The sequence below is a fragment of the Chaetura pelagica genome, unplaced genomic scaffold, assembly GCF_000747805.2.
Source record: "Chaetura pelagica isolate M959 unplaced genomic scaffold, ChaPel_1.0 scaffold116, whole genome shotgun sequence".
Classification (NCBI taxonomy): domain Eukaryota; kingdom Metazoa; phylum Chordata; class Aves; order Apodiformes; family Apodidae; genus Chaetura; species Chaetura pelagica.
The window spans coordinates 1,395,935-1,418,346 of NW_009953655.1; the positions used below are offsets into that span (position 1 = coordinate 1,395,935).

The window sequence follows — 22,412 nt, forward strand, 5'->3', positions numbered from 1 at the left end:
CTTGCTGCCTGTGAACATTTGGACAGTTGGGTACTTGCTGAAGTATTTTCTGGGCAGCTGAAGGACTGGCACTACTGAAATACCCACTCTTAGATATGTGTTCACTCCTGTGAGTTGTCTGCCTTTTCTTAGGAAAAGTGGAACACTCCAGCCTGCCAGGCCTGGGTCTGATCTCTCTCTGGGGACAAAGGAAAATACTATCACATAGTTGATAAGGATATACTTGCTTCAGCTGTTAAAATGGTCCACATTTCCCTTTGAAGCAGAAGGAATGCATTGAGCTGTCATGGGAAGTGAGGAGAAAACAGAGGAGTCTCTATGAATGCTTATTAACTGCTCATGGCTACTGCACTCTCATCCTCTTTTCTTAGATCCTGTTTCCTTCCCTCTCTTGTTTTGTAGGGGACAGGTGAGCCATCTGCCACCATTGTCATTACTGGCCTCTGCCCTGAATCACCTTGCCCTTTAAAACTTTTTCCTTCATTGTTACTAGTATAAGCCATACTAGAGAGAGACATGGGATCTCAGGTGGTCTTAGAAGAGTCCTTATGCTTGGCAGTCTGCTGGGGTGCTCTCTTTTCTTTGGAGTCAGTTGTATTCAGAAGATCTAGGAATGACTGAAGCAACCATTCGATCTGTGCAGCCCAACACACACAGCCCGATCCAACTGGATGTCTGCTTTTGTCTCACCTCTCCTTCTGAGGAGCTCTAGCTTTGTGGATTTTAAATTGGGATTGTCAGCTGTCTCCAGGGAGAGAATATTCAGGAACTGGGCTAAGCAGAGGGTTGACAGGGCATCATCCTTCTCCATGCCCTGTGCTTGGAGACCTGTAAAATGAGGACATCATAGAATCAGTAAGGTTGGAAAAGACCTTCAAGATCATGAAGTCCAACCATCAGCCCTACCCCCTTGTGACCATTAAAAGCATATCCTGAAGCACCGTGTCTTCCCATTTTTTTTAACACCTTCAGGGATGGTGCCTCCACCACCTCCCTGGACAGCCTGTTCCAATGCCTCACCACTCTTTCTGTGAATAAATTTTTCCTAATATCCAATCTGAAGTTCCCCTGGTGCAACTTGACCCCATTTCTTCTTGTCCTATTGCTGGTCACCAGGGAGAAGAGGCCAACAGTCACCTCACTACAGCCTCTTTCAGGTAGTTGTAGGGAGCAATGAGGTCTCCCCTCAGCCTCCTTTTCTCCAGGCTGAACAGCTCTCTCAACTTCTCCTTGTAATTCCCTGCACAGGAATTTAGCTTCTAATCTAGACACTTGGAAGTGTAGACCCATGCGTCTCTAGGGAGTGGATCCAGAAGGTTGTCAGCTCAGCAACTTGACCTGTGGCTGGAGTCAGGCAATGCCTTCTGTGTGGTCACACCCCATAGATTGCAGGAAATGTGGCACAAATTAATCTAGGTCAGGATGAATTACTGGAAGACCTTATGAGGTACAAATTGGGGTGAGGGCAAATTGGCTTCATTTTTTTGGTGAAAAAATATGTTTTTCTTGGAAATCAAAGTATTTTGTGTTCCAAAGGTCACTACAGATCCTGCAGTTTCCTACTCAGAGGGCAGGTCATACAACATTAGCTTTTCCTTTTGTAGTTGATATCCTGTAATACACTTAATGATTAGCAAAACAAATTAACAAAGCAAGAATACTTCTGGATGCAGCTTCAGGGCTGGCTCCAAGTGGGCAAGAGACTAAAAGACCCAATTAAATAATGGCTGAAACATGTCAGGTAAACTCAAGCTGTTTTTTCATAAAAACGGCTGAGATAGTTTGCTTAAAATATTTGTCATGTGAAACCATGACTTTTTTGTGTTGCTTTTGTATTTCTGGGGGAAGTGGGGCCTTGCATTTCAGTTACTTCTTGTGTAAGAAGGCTTTCTGTGGGGGAAAATGTGGTGTGTTATGTCAGTGTGAGGGATCACGTCTTTCCATTTTCAGCTGTCATTGGCTGAAAAGTTCTTGTTGCTGCTGCCAGCTAATAGAGTTGCTTCTCTAGCTCAGTGGATAGATGCATGTGCTGCCTAACTGCTCAGCCTATCTAATTGCATCATTGCAGCCTGTGCTGACTGTCTAATCCAGCTGCATGAAGTAATTAAGTTGCCCCACCACTGAGCTACTGGTGCTGAACATCAGTGCCTGGTATTGCAGGCTTGTTCCTCAAGAGTAGCTCAGTCATTTGTCTTGACAGTACTCTCTGGGTATATTTTTTGCTTCTGCCAGCATTTAAGTATTTTATTTTGGCAAATTGGGTGGTGTAGTATCTGTGAAAGAATTCTGGTTTTGGAAGTATTTAGGAATCCAAATTCTGCTATTCACAGTGGTGCTGCCCCTTAACAAATCAGGAAGGGAAAAAAAGAGATATTTTGAGTTGTATTCTCGTCTCTGGAGGATCGATAGGGCAGCTGAGAATCGTCAAAGAAGAGAGATGCCTCACACACACTTTGTTTTTTCACGGGGTGAGCTTCCCTGCCAGCTGTGCTGGGTGATGATGATTCCAGTTCTGAGTGAATCCCTCACCCAGGACTGGTTTGTCTTTGTGGGCTGCAAGAATCACAGAATCCTAGGGCTTGGAAGGGACCTCGAAAGATCATCTAGGCCAACCCCCCTGCCAGAGCAGGGTCACCTAGAGCATATCACACAGGAACGTGTCCAGGTGGGTTTGAATGTCTCCAGTGATGGAGACTCCACAACTTCTCTGGGCAGCCTGTCCCAGGGCTCTGTCACCCTCGCAGTAAAGAAGTTTTTTTCTGATGTTCACGTGAAACTTCCTGTGTTCCAGTTTGCACCCATTGTCCCTTATCCTATCACTGGACATCACTGAAAAAAGCCTGGCTCCATCCTCCTGACACTCACCCTTTACATATTTGTAAACATTGATGAGGTCACCCCTTGGTCTCATCTTCTCCAAGCTCAAGAGACCCAGCTCCCTCAGCCTTTCCTCATGAGAGTTTTAGCAGGACTTGTTGCTGAGACACCACAGAGTTTTATCTTAACACACAGGAGGGTATGGATGTATGCCTTTGCTTTTGCTTTCTACTGCTCTTAGGAGTGTTTGGGACTCTTGGTATTAAAAAATAGTGCCAATAGTTCCTTTCTTCTATTTTACCATGTTAAAACCTTGAGTACAGAAGTTACACACCAGCAGGAGGATGTGACACTGGAAACTTAGCATACAAAAAGCAGCATTGCAGTCCAGGCAAACATGTATTGTTAAGATCCTTCTTTTCAAGGTGAAGTAACATCATTCTTTGTTGTCACACTATGCCATGCAAATTTAAAAGCTGATTTGCTGTAGTTAGTTATTCAGTGTGTTTCTGTCCCAAAATAAGAAAATATTCACAGACAAAAAGACAGCTCTTGTCTATGAATAGGACTGATGTCTAATCCAAACTGAAACAGCACCTTCTGAGCTGTTTGGCCCCACTGTGAAGCACTGAGGGTGGGAGAAGTGAATCCCTCCTAAACACTGAGTTTTTTTGCAGGTCTAGAACCACAGTCACCTCCAAAAGCACCAGCAGCGAAGACGACAACAGGACCAGCTCCGCTGAGCTCCCGCACCCACCTGAAAGGGAATGAAGATGAACTTGATCCAACCTGTGCAGCTGCCACATTGAAACTTATTAGAGACAAACTACCCAAGTTACCACCTCCACATGCCAGGTTATTTTTGGTTTAATTCTTGTAGAAACCTCTTGCTCTACTGGTATTTATTAGTTATGGAAGGACACAGTAAGTGGTCTTGAACTAAGCCAGTTGTTAAGGCTGTCTTGGTTTCATTGTGAAGTTATGATTCTTTGTGCATTCACTTGCTTTATATTTGGGATTTTGTTAATGACTGCACTAGGCTCTTAAGGAATATTTTAGTACTCACTTGGTTTAGGTTTTATTTGGTGTAATTTGCCTTTATGAAAATATAAAACCTTCCCTGCTCTCCTAACAAAAAAACTCCCACAACATCCTTTCATCCTTTTTTTTTTTTTTTTTTTTTTTATTATTAGGGTATTTTTTAGTTTGCAATTAATCAGAGCATATCCTAATAGTAAATTAGAAAGTAGATTCAACTATCCCTTGCTTCCTAGTGGCTTCATGTTGTCAGTGCTGCCTGGAGGTGTGTTTTACTGAATCCAAAGACATTCTTGCTGTCAATCCTATTCAAAGCTTGATGACATTCCAGCCTTGTCTAGCATTTATCTGCAACTTGGGAATGAGACTGGAGTAATCTACTTAGTGGCATGATCCTGAAAAGACACTTCTGTGTTGGCCAAAAAAACCCCAAAAAACTAGCACACTGGAATGTGATCTCAGAAAGAGGAAGAGGTTTACTTTATTAGAACTCTGGAGTTTGGAGTATTCAATTGCACATTTTGTCATCTAGTCTTTTAAAAGTTAAGGATAGAATTTTGTCAACAAAAACAAACACTTTGCAATCTGTGAGACTGCCATGAAAACGTGGTTATGAGTTTTTAGAGGCAAGATCTTTCTAAAAACAGTTTGCCACATCAGTAGCTCTTGTTGCATTTCAGCATTTATGATCCACTGCTACCCCTATAAGATCTCCAGGCTTCTACACTCATTTTATCTGGCTATAGCTGAAGGTGCAGTTAAGTTCCATGGTGCACTGTGCTGTATTCAGTGTATGGTGTTATGGGTTTTTTTTTAAAAAAATAAAATAGAAAAAGGAAGAAAGGGAATCCTGTAAAGGTAGTTGTAGTCCTAGATCTGAGATAATATTACTGCTGGTGTGAAAATCTAATGAAAAAAGAGAAAAAGTTGTTGCGATCATTGCTGTTCTGTTTTGACTTTTCATCCATTTTCTTCAGTGACTCTGCAAGTACTGAGCCAGCAGCCTTGGAAGAGCCTGACAGTAAGAGGAGAAAACTGGAAGAAGAAAGAGCTAAAGCTCCCCTCATGCCTTTTGGATTAGACCTTCACTACTGGGGACAGGATCAGCCAAGTGCTGGGAAGATTCTCAAGTAATGCCCTTTTTCTTTTAAGATAAATTAAACAAATACATAGGTTTACTTGTACTCAGAGGTCATGCAGTGAGGTGACTGATATTTCTTTTGATAATTACTTTTCTTCTTTCCCTTTTGTTGTAGGACTCATAAACAAAGTCAGAATTTCTACTTTAAAATGTTATTTGTTTTCAGAAGATTTGATACTAATTAAGTATCCTTTGATGCTTCAAAGCACATTTTTTTCCTGCTCTTTTCAAGTTTGTGTATTATTTGCAGCATAGCTGCACTTATTCCACTTTAAATTGGTACCTCCTTATGCTAAGTGCTATCATAGATGGTCCCTCTGCTGGGGACTTTACAGTCTAAATAAACAGCAAACAAGGTAGGAGAAAGACGGGAATGTGTCAGGGGTATTTTTTTCTTACTTTACAGAGTGGTAGGTGAGGAAATGGATATGCAGGCTGAGGCACACAAGCAATAGGTGGCAATTACAGAGTTTGAATTTGGATCCTCTCACTTTCCATTCTTGTCTGGAAGGTTTTGTGTTTCTTGGACATGAAGCATTGCTGGCTTGGGAAAAGCTTTAGTAGTGCTGGGGACAGCATATTGTAGGTATACATCAGAACTTGCTTCTAGCAGTCAGTTTTTAAAAGCCCTTTCTAGAAATAATATTTTAATATGAAAGTTGGGATGCAAAGTCTTCCCTCTATTTCATTTAAGTCCACCAGAACTTTAGTATCAGTGTGTACCATACCTGGTTTGGAAAATGCAAAACCCATTGACTGGCTGGGTTGCAAATCAAACTCTGATGTTCTCAGCAGTATTGCTTTAACTTTGTTTTATCAAAGACAAAAAAAAAAATAAATTGCCCATGGTAGCAGTGTGGAGACACTGTTTGCTGAAAAAAGCTAGAGGAAACCGTTGCCCCTGTACCTGATTGCACAAAATGCTGAGTATGTTTTAAATTATTGAAAGCGAGTGAAACTGGATACATAATAGTGCTTTAACACAGTCACTCCAAGCTTTGGCTTCTGTCTTGTGTGGTGTAAGCTCCTCAAAGCCTAGAAAATGGTGAAGATTTTCAGCAGGGCTTTAAGAAGCATTTGTCTGTGATAGTGCCAAAAAGGTAGTAAGGCTTTACTTTACATTGCAAATGAGTTATTCAAGTCATAAGTAAAATCAGAACCATATTTCACTGCCTGCCTGCCTTGTGCTGTACTGTTTTATTTTTATGCTTTCCAGTAAAATAAAGGGCACACTTCTGAACCTTACAGTCTGTAACTGCAGATATGCCAACCTAATAATAATATTATTTAACATTATTCATTTAACTAACCCTGCACACATAATACCATTGACCCCTGGGCATAAAATGTATTTATTGAAAAAATGAAGGTAATTGTTTAACTTCTCTATATGGACACATATTGTCTCTATAGGATGCCTAGGAAAAAACAAACAAACAAAAAAACCCCAACAAATCCAAAAACCAGACAACACACATGGAATATGGATGGTATTTGAATTTCTAAAATTTGAAGTGGAAAAATCTTTTCCCTTCACCTTGTTAATCCTACATTTAATTAATTACATGATTTATGATAAATTAAGATTCTGATAGTGAGAAAGTAGCTACCAGAAAGATGTTTTCTAAATAAGTTTTGTTTAACTGGATATTTGAATTAGCTCATTTAGTGCTTGTTCCAGGATGTCTGGATGCATCATACTGGGTTTAGATTTTATATTTACTCAAGCTTTTGATAAGTTTTACATCATCTTATGAACAAAGTTGATATAAATTCACTGGAAGAATGCAACATTTCTCCAGGACCTGGACTTTCTTTTAGATTTCAGTTAACCTTTACTTGTCTTTTATTTGTTCTAATGTATAGCTATATAATTTCCCTTAAAGCCTCTGTTATTGGTCTAGATCAGTAACAGTCTTCAGTGAGGTTGTTGATCTTCTAGTTGATTATCTGTTCCCCTTTAGATTCCCCTCTCAAAAAGGTTTTACTTGTCACATGCATCAGTTTTTCCAGCAAAGATCTCCTGTTCTGACTTTTTAAAGCTTTGCTTATGTTGCAACAGCAGGAAATCAGAAAACTACAGGATTTAGCACTGGTTTGTTCTTTTCTCACCTCCTTGTAAGTAAAGCTGGGAGAAAATAGTTTATGCATGTAGTAAACAGGAATATTTATTAATATCTGTGCAAGAATCATACTATTTTAAGTCTAGTTCCCAAACACAGATTGGTGATATATAATGCAAAACAGAACTTTAATTTCCTTGAGATTTGTTTGATGCCAATTTTTTGAGGGTAGGTAAAAATATTAAATAGAACTTTTTTCCTGATTGGAAAGGTTGGTGTGCACAACTGCTAAATGCTTCTTCATCTTCATGGAACTGTAATTGATAATTTAGAGGATGAGGGGGAGTTCAGACCACCAAGAGACATGAGAATTTTACTAAAAGATTCTTTTAGGCTGCTTTGCACATAGAAACCCTTCATGGTGTCTTTTTAGGAATGTTTACTCCTCATGTTTATAAGGTTAGTAACACAGACCTAGTAGTCAGTCTTGTTTTCAGGGTTATATTAAAACTAAGCAAATAAGAAATGTACTTAATTATTTAATTTACTGTCTATTATACAATCATGCCACCTCATTTCTGAAGCTGAAATACTGCACCAGCACCATTCAAACGTTTGACTGAAGTCATATTGGTATATTATAAAGATTCTTATAAATGTTTTTGTTTAGGCTATAGTTTGCAGAATTGTGTGATTGAGAACTTTTTTTTTTAAACCAAAAACTGTGGAAATTTATTACAGTGTTTAATCTTGAACTGGGCTCCACTATAACTCTTTTGCCTTTGTCTCCAGATAGAAAGTTTACCAGAAGAAAGTTATTTTTACTCCATGGCAGGTTACAATTTCTCTGGCATTACCCAGGTATAGTCAGTGAAGGGATTACTGCATAGAATGAATCTCTTTAACAAGGTCTTTACTTGTTGAGCATTTTACTGATGATTTGGCAAATCACAGAATGGCTTTGAAATTGCTTAATCCCTTTAAAAATGTAATTCTAATGTCTTTACATAGCTTAAAATGTTCAATATTGCAGCAAAACGAGCTCTGTATGTTGTAGGTTGTTAAGGTCAGATTATTTCCTCCCCTTTTTGGATATTTTTACCTTACTGAAAACTTGCTTAGGAGAAATTCAAAACTCGTCAGGCCCAGTGAAGTAATGATTTAAGTATTGGTTTATGTGCTTTGCTGAATTGAGATTGTTGTTGTTGATGAATGAAGCCAGTGTTCAGATATATATAGCTCTGCAGTCTATATAAGGTGAGGTCTCAGAAGTAGGAATGGCACCCAGGGGTGTTCATGAGTGAGGGGAATTGGATATAAAGGGAGAAAATCCTCTCAAATCAGTTTGGGGCTGATTGGTAGAAGAGCTACGTGGAAGAAGGGGATTGTAAAGTGTCCTTTATGATTTTGAAGTCCTTGTCAAGACTTCTGTCGTCTAGGTACCTCCATTTTGTTTGTAATGAGCAGCAGACATGCAGGCTGGAATTGTTTTGCTTAGTTTAGCTGTATTTTTTCTCTTTAATGTGTTTCTTTAAATTTGCAATAATATTGTTGTTTAACTTCAGATGTCTTAAAGTTAGATAGCTAAGCTTAGCTGGTCACTCTAATTTATTTTCATGATTAGAAGAAAGAAACATTTACCATCAGAGAGACAGTCATTGTGTCCTAAGATTAGCATCTAAAATGAGTCAGGTAATATCTCTCTGGGGTTGCCCGTTTCTCATTATAAACTGTTGGCAGCCTAGAGTGGCTAAAACAAGATTATGTTGAGAAAATGTGAAAATACTACACCACTCCTTGCTCCCCTTCTCTCCCACTCCCCACAGCCACTGGAATGGTACTGATCTTTTTCACCCCAGATTAATAAAGAGTGTCATTTGCCTATATATGTTTGTAAAGATAGGTAAGATCTCTAATTTTAAAATAGATTTTTCAGTGGATTAGCCTAATTTCCTAGAGGAACATCCCATAAGTTGCTCAGATTTACAGACACTGTGTAGGAGAACCTGGATGAAAAAATCTCTGTAAGGCTCAGCTGATTGTTTGCTGTCTTCCTTGATCCTAGTGTATTGCAACACACTGATTTCAGCAGCTGCTTGTCTGCTGCTGCAGGAGTAGAGCTGCTAGGAGTAAGATCAGACAATTTAAGATCAAACTGTTTTCTCCCTGATCTATCTTCTGTGTTTAATCACAGAGGTATTTTGTTAGGAAGAATGTTACGTGCAGCATTATGAAGTTATTCACGGAAACTGGGTATCAGATAACTGGGTGTCAGATCATGAACTAGAGCTAGGATTTGTAATAGGTTAACAGGTTAAGCAAGAAATTAATACTAGACAGGCTTTGGTGATATTTTAAGAACATCTTTATAATATAGGAGATTTAAGAAAGAATGGTAGATTCCCAGGTTTTTTTTTAATTCACTAGGAAAGCTTCCCATTCTTTTACATGTAAGTTTGTCACAGGATGATTCTGGCACCTTTGTGTGCTTTCTTACAACATTGAGAAGAATTTTTCATTCATTGTTTTCCCAGATTTACTTCTGAGCATCGATTCTGGGCACCCAGTGAAGTAGAGGAAGAGGTGGAAAATAAAGAAATAACCGAAATGTTAAAAACTAGATATATAACATTTGCTGGCAAGTTTGAACCAGTGCAACACAAATGTCGAGCCCCGATGCCCGATGGAAGCCTGTGTGAAAGACAAGATCGGATTAAGGTGGGCACCAAGTAACATAACTTCCAGGATATGTGCCATGTGGAGAAGATCTCATTAAACCGTGGGCATAAAAGTTTATTTCATCTTGTAAATATAGCTCAAGGCAGTGAAACAAAGTTGTATCTGGAGATGTTTGGTGTTGATACGTGCTTCATAAGAGAAGTATCCTTTCTGTAAGGAAGCTGTAAGCATTTAAAGAAGTCTTGAACAGTTTTTGGCATTCAGCATAGGTATTTAGATTTATTACTGTGAAGTTTCAGTACCTGGCAGTGAAGCAGAGACAGTTGTTTTTCAAAAAGTTTTCCTCATTTAAAGGTATATTTGATATTAACAGTTCTATTCAGCCCTATTCAGCAGAAGTACTTTGTTTAAATACTTTGTTCTAATTATCCCTGTTTGTTCCATATTACCTGAGGCTGAAGGATCTCAATGCACTAAAATAGTTTGAATGAGATTGTTGCAGGATATAACAAACAACAAAAAGCAATGCAGCATTTGTGCCCTGGTCCCAGGAAGGTGCTACCTGCCTCTTGAAATTGGATATTTATATCACAAAAAGCTTATTTCTTTGACATTCTGAATATTAAACACATTATGTTTATGGGATCCTGATACTTTCTAAGGGGGACTGGGGATCAAGTGTGAAGTTTGGATCTCTTGATTCCAATGTCTGTCTTTAAGCTATATTGAATAACATGTAAGTGTTTTCATTCAGAAGTGTTTATGGTTTTTTTTCCTTTTCTTTCTGCAGTGCCCTTTCCATGGAAAGATAATTCCTCGGGATGAATCTGGGATTCCTGTTAATGCAGAGGACAGAGCCAGAGAAGAAAACATGAAGTTTGAGAAGCAAGCAGCTCAGCCAGGTTTGTGCCTCAATAACTTCTTTTAAAAAAAGTCAAAATGTTAGACAGAGGTGGGAGATAAGCTTTAAATATAAACATAATACCTTTATTGTATATGTGTTTATGTATGTATTGTATACAATATTTACAATATCTACAATGTATATTTACAATCTAGATGATAATTTTGTGGTGTATCTACATTGTATCTATACAGTTCATAATATATACTACATTGTATCCACAATGTATCTATGTATTGTATATATTGTGTCTATGTATAGATGCAGTGTAGATACAAGTTGGGCAAGGAATGGGACAGTTTGTGTGGAAGAGGAGCAGATTCTTGTGTTGCTGAAGGCACAGGTTGAGACCCACAGAACTGGATCATATTTCTGTTTTTGTCCGAACCCTATTCTCTCAGCTCTTCCTCACCTTGGGCTTTGCTTTATTGGCATTATGACTAGACTGGATAGGCAAGATGTCTGTGATGGGCTTGAGAGAGGGAGCAAGCAGACCTGTGCTATTTATATGTTTGCACGTTACTGCACAGTACTCTGGATTTTGTTTTTAAACAGTGGAGATGGGAAACAAAATTGATGACCTTCTCCTTGCATCCTGACTGCTGCTTTCAGGTGTGGAATGCTCCAGAGGGAAAGTTTATTCTTTCCAAGGATTATTTGGGCATTTTTAGACAAGATAAAGCTCTGGACTGCTAGGTAAGGAATGCAGGCAGTGAGAAAGACAGCAACTAATGAATACACAGGTAGGGAGACTTCCAAGGGAACTAAAGGACTTTTTTTTTGCAGTAGTACAACTAAACCTCATTAGTGATGGACAGAAGGGAACGTTTCATAGAGTGCTGGGGGAGCAGCAACCAGGAAGCTACTGGAAATTGGTGGACTGCAAAGGAATATGGGAGAGGGTTCTATCCAACAAAGATGTAGTGTATAATTGGAGGGGACAGATTTGTTTTCAGAGCTTTTGTTTAATCTGCCTTCCTTCAGCAAGTCGTAGTTTTCTCTACTTTAAGCTATTTATTCCAGGTGAGTATTCTGCATTCTAATTACACTCACCTGTGTAATCTTTATGATTTTGGTATCTTGCAGTATACTCAGTTTTTCTTCAGTTTCACAGTTTTATATATATTACTGTGCTCTTCAGAGCATAACAAACAGCAGTTGATCTGTTGTCCAAAGAAGCCTGTGTAGAATGAATGTGCATATAAACACACAACTGACCCACCCAGTTCCCTTGAATCCTGATTTGGCCCTATTTGAGCAACTGTGCTTGGCAGTGACCAGCACCACACCAGTGCAGCAGTTGAACACTCTTGGTGCCTGTGTGTGTCAAGAAGTGCTATATCTGAAGGCAGTTTCCATCCTTGTCTGGGTGGAGAAGTGTCCTAAACTGCCATCCAGCAAACAGTGTGGGCACAGTTGGGCTGTCACAGCAAAACCAGGCCAGGGGTTTGGAGGTTGTGCTAAAAAGGAAAGTTTCCAATTTAGTTATGACAAACTAAAACTAGCAAATTAAGCTAGCAGGTGTTCTTGATAGACTAGTTTCAAACTAGAAACTAATACCCTGGTATAAAAATCACTTGCACTGAAAAATATTGATTTCTTTTTTTTTTTTCTCTCCCTGTGAAATTGCCATTACTGGAGGCTAGACATAATATTTATTTTTATTACAGTGTCAACGCAGTGTTGTTAGAGGTTTCTCACCCCTGGCCCACAAGGATGTGTATGTTAGTCCCAAACCAGTGTTGACATTGCTGTGTTGCATTATTAAGTGCTTTGTTAAGCTGAGGTGTCATACAAAGGTCCATCCCATCTGGCTGGGGAGATACTGAACAAGCTATGGCACTTAATTTATTGGACAAAACCTTAAAGGTTTCCATGTGTATACCAGATATCACTACATATTTTAATCTGCTGATTTTTGTTGCTTTCTTTTTTGTTCTGCCTCAGTATTTTTGTATTTGTTTTGTAATATTTTCATCAGCCCTTTAAAAGGGTGTTTATTCTTTTAGGCTTGTGGTTTGGGGGGGGTGTTTGTTTGGTTTGCCTTGGGGTTTGGTCTCCAAGCAAGTCTGAGCAGTGCTGCTATGGAAAATATACAAATGGCAACCTGTACAGTGTGTGCTTTGCTCTTATGATTGACAACATCATTTGTTAATGATGACAGCTTGAAAAGTGCTAAACATTAACATCTGGGCCTCGGTTGCGTCGTTAAATTGCACCAAAATTCTTCCTACGTCTTCGTTCTGTTGGATGGTAGGTTTCTTTTCATTGTTGTGTGGTTTTAGTTAGGAACAATGATGTAAAAGTAATACAGCTGGTGTGATAATTGCTATGTTTTTGGCAACACTGTTGTTTTTATTATGGACTTATTATGGAGCATTTTTTACCTTAGTATAAAATTTTAAACTGTGGCTAATGTCCACAAAATGGTGCTTTGGGCTCCTGGGTCTCGAAACAGAGCAGCGGGTGGGATTACGCCGACCTGCTAATCTGCAGTGTTCATCCTTTTCCAATAGTTCACACACAGGAGCAAATTAAGTGCCTATTTTTTGTGTCAGCCCTGAAGAGTATCTGGTTTTTCAGCCCTTAGTGACTTGTTAACAAACAGGTATCAGGACAGGCTGGTGAAGGCAGGCCGCTGGCCAGTCAGATGTGAAATAGCATCTCTTTACTAACTACAGTATTGATTCCCGCCTACCCTTGCAAACTGTGTAATTTTCTTTTCCCTGCTGCTAAACTCAGTAACAATGTATGAAGAGCTTTAGGGGCCCATCAGTGCTCAAAAAGGCTGCTCTTCCCTGGCATTCTATTGATTTTTCTCAAAGGCTTTTAAATTGCTCCTTCATTTTACTCAAATGCTCATTTCATCTCTACTGGATGCCGGCATTTTTTCGTTGTGTTTAAACAATTGCTCCATTCACTGGGTTCCTAAACTGTGACGCCTTCTTATTACTGGGAGATAAACTGTTTAGACAGTTTTCCTTAATCTTGGATTAATCGTTCCAGTGCCTGAATTGTGCTGTTCTGTATTCCTTCACTTCAAAAAAAACTGAAGAAGTCTGTGAGGTCGTATGATCTATCGAGTATATGGGTTCTGTTTTCTCCCTCTACACTTCTCCTGCTCAGTTCTTGTACAGCTTCCTTTTCCTCATGCTGTTTGGTGTGTTGGATTTTAATCAGTTCTTGCTTTCATGTATCATAGTAGGTCAGATCTGACCTTTCCTTGGAAAATGGCTCTGGTATTCCTAAACACCATTACCTCTGGCCTCCCTGAAATGTTGTTACCAAACAGGTTGCCCAGAGCAGTTGAGGGTGCCCACTCCTTCGAAGTGCTCAAGGTTGGATGGGGCTTGGAACAACCTGGTTAGTGGAAGATGTTCCTGCAGGGGGGTTGGAACTAGATAATCACAAACCAGTGTGTGATTCTATATTTGTCACACACAGTGACCCTCTTGGTGTATAAGTGAAATTGTAGAGTTGTTTAGAACTGTTTATTTTTGTGTATCCACGTAGATGTTAAAAGGTTGTAGACATTAGAATTTCTGCAGGCAACAAGAGCTGACTGATATATGGAAAACTATATGACAAATGGCTGGCAATTACTGGTTGTTAAAATACAGAATTCTGACATTAAGCTGGGTTTGGACTACCTTACTCTTTGAAGTTGTGCTTGCTACTTTTTTTTCCAACCCAGATGCTCAAAATCCTTATAATGCAATGTCACTATTCTACTTTTGCTCTTGACAGTGTCCATCCTCCTGTCATATTTTTACTATCAGCTTTGTATTATTTTACCCTGTTCTGAGATGCAAAGCTCTGCACTAAAGATGAAAGACCACTGCTTCTTCAGAGTCTGCAGTCTAAATTGTTCATGCTTCTTTCCCATGGTGGCATCTCTGATCAGAATCCATTTACAGTGTGTGGTTGGATGATGAGGCATTAATTGTTTGATAAAACTGTGAAACAACTTTTCAATTAGATAAATTAACCCTTGTACTATTGTCAAGAAAAGGAGTTTGATTTAGATAATTAATCTGATGAATGATGGGATGCTTCAAAAGGAGTATCTTTTTCAGATGCAAAATTGGGCTCAGGGTAACAGGGTCATGTTGTCTTATTCAAGAATGCTCTGTAGGTGTCAGACACCACTTGCACGTTTGGAAGCCAATATTCTTTGATGCAGAAATGTGATTAAGTTGTCACTCTTCACTCTGCTCAAATGGTGACATATTCCATATTTCCAATTTGATTTTTTAGCTTATACATAATTTATTTCTGGAGATTAGTTCCACAGCTACCTTGTTGGCATTTTGCTCACTTTCTAAATAATAATTGTTACGTTTTACGTCGTCTCTCCTGCATGGAATAATTTCCTTGGAATTTTGCTGCTCTGCTGCTGCAGAAACTTGACTGAAGTCTTCCTACAGAACAGTTTTATCTACAGCAGCTAATAATAGATACTAATCCCAGGCTGGCTGGGCTTTTTCATCAAGATCTGTCATTTTGGCTAACGGCTTTATCTTCCCCTTCCTTTGTGTATCCAACTTGCAGTGCAGTGACTCTGCCCTCACCCAGTGGATACAACAACCCCTACTTTAGGAGACTGCAAATTCCACCTGGGTTTGAAGTTTCAAATTAAATGTTGGTTTTTTTTCTTTTAAACAGAGTGGAGAGATCCAGAATTTATGAGAGAAGTTGAAGCAGCCACAGGACTTGATCTTGGTTCATCTAAAAGTAATGGAAAAGGAGGGAAAAAGAAAGGGAAGAAGAAAAAATACCCCAACCTGACAGACCTGAAGCAGCAGGCTAATACTTCTCGTTCCCGGCTTGAGAAGAAGGTTTTCAATAAGTAAGATGCTTATGTTGATCTTTAAAGCCTCTTAAACTGCTCTTTCCTTTATTTTCAACAGTACCTTCTGTTTCTATATTTACATGAACTTACTAAACAGCTTTCTCTGCTAACTGCAGAGCAGGAATAACTTCCATAACTCTCTAGGGTAACGAGTAGCAAGGTTATTTCTTTGAGAATTATTTTCATCTAGTTTACAAAACTTTCCTAGGAAAGATTTATTTTCATCCTTTAAAGTTGGGGTTTTTTTAATCATTTGATTGCTGTATTGATCGTAGTTCTATGATTTATTAGTTAGATGGATGCTTCTTTATGTGTACAAATAGTACTGCATCTGAAAAGAAGATTTTATGTTCAGAGTGACACAACTTAACAGCATCAGGCACACTGTAGTAGTGGAGATGGAGAGAAAATTAAATTTTTGCTTTTGAAAGCCTAAGGTGGGCTATCCTGAGCAGAACTTTAGTTAATAAAAGGATCTATCAAAATCTCTTGGCTTTTGGCATGTAGTGGTGTCATGACAGTGACCCTCAAGCCTCTGGTGTATGCTCAGAAACCTTCCCAAACTTTGGACTGCTGCCTGGGCTTCCTGTGTATTTTCTCTCATTCTTGGATAGAAGAAATTGCTAGCTGGGCCTGAGACAGTGCCTTCCAGTCCAGTATGTATACACAGTGAACCCTTCTTGTGCGTTATGCAGTGACAAACTGCCATTGCATTTCTCTCTTCCTTTCCTGAGAATGTGTTCAGTTTGTTAAGAAAAATATTTAGATCCTTGTGTTCTGGTCTTGGTTCACTTCACCCCTGCTGTCTTTTGTAAATATCAAGGACTGAAACCTGCTGCAGATCTCTTTTCAGTGTAAGAGTTTGGAGATTATTATTATCTCTATTATATCTTTTACCTTTATGTAGTGGTGGACTTGGCAGTGCAAGGTTAACAGTTGAACTTGATGATCTTACAGGTCTTATCCAACTAAAAGATTATCTGATTATGTGCCTCCTTGTACCAGAGACATGTGGACACCATGTTTTTCTGGAGATAGTGCTGTTTCTCTACTCCTCTGTTTCCTCCCAGCACATGTGCAAAAAGTAGCTCTTGCCCTACATTTAGCTTGAGAAGAAACTGTGTGGGTTGCTTTGGCATTTAGACAGGTCAGACAAAGGTGTGTCCATGACTTATGGAGACGTATATGAGTTAACTTTAAAACAGACACAGATGGAAATGAGCACCTGCCAACCCACCAGGCTGAGTGATATAGAGAAGCTCTATGTGCCCACTGTGTTACACCATTTCTGATCTCTGGTCTTGGTTTGATGTGGCTGCAACATAATTTTGCCTACCTACGCTCTGGTCTTTATCAATTGGGTCTTTATCAAAAGCATTTTAAAAGTTTAAAGAGTTTCACATGTCAAAAATGAAGTAGTCGAAGGAAAGTGAAAAGTGTGAAGTTGTCAAATCAAAAAAGAAAAATTATTATTATCAAATCATTACTGGTGGGTTGTTCCCTAAGCACACTGGGTGAGTTAGACAGCAGCCAAGGCACAACATGTGTTTAAATTCAATTTTCCCTTTTCTGGTGTAATGGTTATAATAACAAGGCCAAATCCACATCACTTTTGGTTACAGAAATTCTCATGTTACCTGGTCTTAGTTAGAAGTCAGAGACCTACAGTTCTAATGATCAGAATTTAATATCAGCTTTAACAAAATAAATTTTAAAAGCTGGTTTTGGTTTACTATGGTTTGTGCTAATGATTTTGAATGTGTGTTAGTGCCAGGCATAGGGAATCAAACTTGTCATGTTTTAATAGGTTTCATGCTTTGCAGCACTAAACAAGATGATAACCTTGGCTCCTTATAACAACCCCAAATTACTTGAAATGTATAGGTGATAAACCCAGGCTCTAGTCTGCCAATAAAGTTAAGTGAAATTGCACACAGATCATCCAAGTGGGATCTCATTTCATTTACAGTATCACACAATCCAGTGGTGCTAATGTAAAACCTACATGACATGAAAGTGTCAGGGCCACTCTATGCTGCTAAAGGCTCACTTTTCTTCTACCAATTAGGCAACATTTGAAGTGCAAAACCATGACCACATTTTCCTTACTCTGGCAACTTCGTTGGCAGAATTTTTTTAAAAGTATACCTCTTCCAAGGTGTTTTTTCAGAATGTTGATTCTCATGCCAGTTGCTACTGAGAAAGTCTTTAATCCCACCATTTAGAAGTTTTATTAAGAGGTATCCTCTGTTCTCAGATGTTTCAAAATGGCTTGTGAAACGGAGCCATTACAGAGAGCAGTTAGCTGAAACAGAAATTAACTTGCCTCTGAGAGATGACCACAGGAATGTAGGTGGAATGGTGTGTAGGGCCTGATCCTGGAAAAGGCTGGTGCACATTACCAGGTGGATGTCTTGTCTTCACTTTACTACACAGCCTGCAGCAACCTCAGAAGTGATAAAGGCAGACTGTGGCAACACGGAGAGTAACAGTCTGATGTAGAAGTCAAAGGAGACATCACTTGTGCCATGTTCTGAAATGGGACCCTCAAACCAAGCCCTTAGCTATACCTCCCACATTGGCAGAGTGACCAGGTCTTCACAGAGATGTGTTTAAGAGAGAACTTCCTTCTTCATAAATAGAGGCAGGGTGACATCTGAACACACATGTGAATACCAGCCTTGGATTTCTGAGCTGAAGTAACTGATAAAAATGGTAACTCTAGAATCCAGCAAAGAGCAAAGTTCCCTAGGCAGGATGCACTCAGCTGTGCATAGCACCTACCATGATTTTCTGTGGGGGCAAATGTATATAATGAAGCATCCTCTTGACTTCTGCTACTCCCTTTCTTATGCTTTCCTACCCTTCTGGCATTGTAAACCCATTCATCTGCCTTACCAAAGGATATAGAGGCTGCTCTCTTTATGCCTTTTATGAGAATCTTCTGCTCTCTGGACATAATTTTCCTCATCCTCAAAATCTCAGCTGTATGATCTTTACTCAAAAGATCATGTGAAAGGAAAAAAAATGCACATCTTCACTCACCCAGTTCAAAAGCAAGGTAGTCACCCCCCCCAAAAGGGAAATGTCTGGGCACCATCTTTACTGGCAGCAGAAAAAGAGCAGCAACATGGGGGCAAATCCTCATCACATTTAGAAACACCAGAAAGCTAAAGAGCTCCAGAGCTCATTTCTTTCTTTCCTGTTTGAATCTGAAGAACACTCCAGACACACCTTCAAGCACAGCAGGCACTGCAGAGGACTTCAATACCACTTGATCTATCTCTGCATAGAGATACCTGACAATCTCTGGTGTCTTTCTGAATTAATATTGTACCTGTGAATGAAATGGTTGCTGCTGAGGAATGGGCTGCTGCTGGTGTGAGCAACTCTTACTCTGCCCACAGCTGGTGAAATGGGTTTTCAGTTACCTGTGAAAGTTGGTAAATGAGTTAGAGTTACATGAACTGAACAGCAAACCCTTCCCTCACAAAAGCATTCCAGATTCTGCAGGCTGGATTTCATAAGAGTTTCTTAAGTGTGAGTGTTTTTCATCCTGTTAGATACTTCTAGTTATTTTTCCACCATGATCAGTTCAGTGCTGTGGAAACTCAAAGTTGATATGTGTGACTCTCAGGAATGATGCTAGGAGGGTGGAACACACAGCCATTAAACTGAAAGACTTTAATTTGTTTACTCCTGTTAATAAAGTCATTGCTGAATTAAACTACTTATATTGCTGCAGCTAATTGAATTAACAAGACAAATTTGTTCAGCCTCATCAGTGCAGTGTTCAGAAGCCTGGTAGTTATTAATCAGAGTTCATTTTTTTTTCTCCCAGCATTCATTAATGTTCTCTGAGATGATGTGGAATCAACATAATTCTTTTTACTATTATTTTTTGTTTCTCTTTCAGAGGTGCAATGAAACGGGTGGTGAAAGCAATGAACAGAGTGGACCAAAGAAAACATGAGAAGTTTGCCAACCAGTTTAACTATGCACTGAATTAACTGTACTAAAATGAAGGGCAAAGAAGATTATCAAGAGTGCAAGTGCACAAAACCTTGATCACAGATCTTCATAATTGAAGTACTATGCCAAGTGCATTTTCACTGGGATAATTTTTAAATTGTTTTCAGCTTGAGCTTGTTTGATAATTAACTTATTGGATAATTAACTTATTGTATCATTATTTTGGCCAACATGTGGTGGTGTAGAATGGAAGGCATTTAACAAGTTGGAAATGTACATGAAAGAGCATGATTTATGACTTGTACATACTCTGGGTAAAATGTTCAGGTTTTGGGTGGGTTGTTCTTTTTCCTTCCAGAGGGACTCGTGTAACTTACACCTCCTTTGCCAACGTGTGTTGTAATTTGCTTCCAATTTCATGCCTTCAGAAAAAAACATATATTAGAAACAGATTTCTAGCAGCGCTGGCAACCCAGAGATTATTTGCTCATCCTACTATTCTAAGATTCCTCAAGCAGCACAGTGGCTCCTGCAGTACCTCTAAAGAGCTCTTGTGTACACACACACACAAAATCCAAATCAACTGATGCCTTCAGATAATTAATGGAGTGGAGGTTGATTTCAGCAAACTGAAATACAGAAGATAAAGCAAAATTAGTAGCTGTGGTGGTGGAAAAGCTGAAGTGACAAAGGTCCTTTGTCTTCCCACAATGGTATCCCAGTATCTTTCCGAACTACACCTGGAAGGCATATTGTGAAAGTTTGTAGGGGTAGTCAGACTGTGCTGCAGTTCAGCCCATTCCAAAAAGCTCAGAGTGAAAGTGTGAGGATTTAGAAAGTCATTCAAGTGGCATAATGTACTAGGGAACTGTTAGAATGTTACCAGGCTCAGGTCTGAGGATGCACCTCAGGATCCAGAAGCATCTGGACTCTTCTAACTCCAGAAAGTTAACTTGCATTCCAAGATCAAGCAGCTGGATCCAGTGTGGTTTGGTGTTATTGGCTGAGTGCTTAATCAGGTCTCCCAAACCTGCTTTGCTGGTTTTAGTCTTGTCTTAAGCAGAGTGAACCAAACATTGACCAGTTGTGGTCTTGCAAAGTTTCATACAGCTTTATGGGTGAAGGAAATCCAGAGCATCAAGGAAGACAATGTTTGAAAATCAACTTCGAAGTGAAGTGTGGAAGTCTTCCAATGAAATACAGAGTACAAATCAGAATGGATTCTTTACATCACTGGCTTAGTCACTCACCTGCTGGAGGTGTTTCCTCATGCATCAAAAGCCTGTAAGAATTTTAAAAGGAGAAAAATTCAACTTCTTAGTGTAGCTTCTGACCACCTCAGACAAAAGCTAATTTACAGTTTTGCCAGCTGCCTTTTGACTTGCACAGGTACTGCTTAGAAACCAATAAATGCTGAATCTTGCTAGTTTATCTTGCAAGAGCTCTGCAGTTTAGAAGACATTTTCCTCTTCAACATGGGTACTTAGAAGATTTACTTCTAAAATACCAGAAATAAAATTATAAACAGTCAGAATTTTAAAAGGTATCTACTGCACTGGAAAGCAAAGCCACTTCTACTATCAGTCTAGCTAACTTGGCCGTGAAGACTTCAGGTGGAAATGTAGACAAGGGCAGATCAGGTTCATCACCAGGTCACCTGAATCAAGAAATAAAATCAGTTTATCAGTTCTTACAGATAAAGACACAAAATAAAACCAAAACCAAACAAAACCAACAACAACAAAGCCCTGCACGTTTGAGTGTAATACAGATCATTGGATGCTGGGATCCCAGAACAGTCTAAATAAAACTATTAGATCTTGGAAAGCAACATTCAGAAGATCCACATAGATCATTGTGCTGCTATTCCAGAGATTCTTGGGCCTGCACAAACTGAAGGTGTTCATTTATAAGCCACATTTTCTCTCCTCCCTGTAAAAAGAGGAGGGAATTTATATTGTGTAGTGGCACTTAACCCTTCTTTCCTGTGAACTCAAAAGCCCAAAGACCAAGATTGGAAGGGGAAAGGTAAAAATCTGTGAAAAAAATGTGTGCTTAATAAGTAACCCTCCATTATGATGCTACTCAGTCACACCAATGTAGAATTATCAGTTGAAACTTCCTCTCTGGACCCGAGTGTCTGATTCCCCAGTTAAACCTGATCCTATCATGTGATCTGTTTCCTCTCCCCCTGCTTTATCAAAAACACAGATATGCAAAAAGCTGTTTTTCTAAGGTGCCTCTTTCATGCAGAAAAAGAATTTGCAGATTTAGTGTTTCCCAGGAAGTGACTTGGCTGACTCAGGCACACTGCATGGACTTTGGGCCAGGCTACTGATGACCTTTTTAAAGCTCTTGTACTCTTTTGCCTGGTTTTGTTACAAGAACTTGTCAGATGGGGAAAAACCCAAGTTGGATATGAATCCTTTTCTTCCTTTTTCTTCCTTGAAGCAGGAAAGACCATTGACTTTTCACAGGAGAATGTGTTAAACACACCCCTCCTCTCTAGCACTGCCTTTGTGCTGACCTGACCTCTTCCCAGCCTGCATCTTCCCCTCATCCAGGGTGTGAGAAACTCCTGCTTCCCATGTTAATTATTGCATCATCTGATCAAATAATTTATCTACAAGGGCAACTCAGCATATATACACATGATGGCTCTTGTATTTTGTCACTTAAGCATTCTCATCAGGTCTGGTCAGACATAATTCAGAGGATTTGAGGAGCTTTCTCCTTTTCCTGGATATTCTGTAGCTCTGCTGTAGAAAATTTTTTAAAAAGGCATCTGTCTCCAAAGATCCAGCATAGCTTCATTAAACAGAGATCTTCTTGAGTCCAAATTAAATCAAGCTACTTTTTGGATACACCACACCTCTGTGTAGCACTTTATTTACAGCAGTTTTCAACTCTGAGGTTCCTGAGCTCAACAACTTTTCAAACATCTTA

At 39.3% G+C, this 22,412-nt stretch overlaps 1 protein-coding gene across 1 annotated transcript in view; it reads left to right on the top strand.

Moving 5' to 3' along the window:
- Positions 1 to 19,626, top strand: part of UVSSA (UV-stimulated scaffold protein A) — a 55,649-nt gene extending 36,023 nt beyond the window's left edge. Inside the window, exons 8-13 of the mRNA XM_010000286.1 lie at positions 3,495 to 3,672; positions 4,833 to 4,985; positions 9,594 to 9,777; positions 10,529 to 10,640; positions 15,308 to 15,491; positions 19,411 to 19,626. Coding sequence (XP_009998588.1) covers positions 3,495 to 3,672; positions 4,833 to 4,985; positions 9,594 to 9,777; positions 10,529 to 10,640; positions 15,308 to 15,491; positions 19,411 to 19,504 — 905 coding nt within the window. The 3' untranslated portion in view covers positions 19,505 to 19,626. The remainder of the gene's footprint in view (positions 1 to 3,494; positions 3,673 to 4,832; positions 4,986 to 9,593; positions 9,778 to 10,528; positions 10,641 to 15,307; positions 15,492 to 19,410) is intronic.
- The last annotated feature ends 2,786 nt before the right edge of the window (positions 19,627 to 22,412 follow it).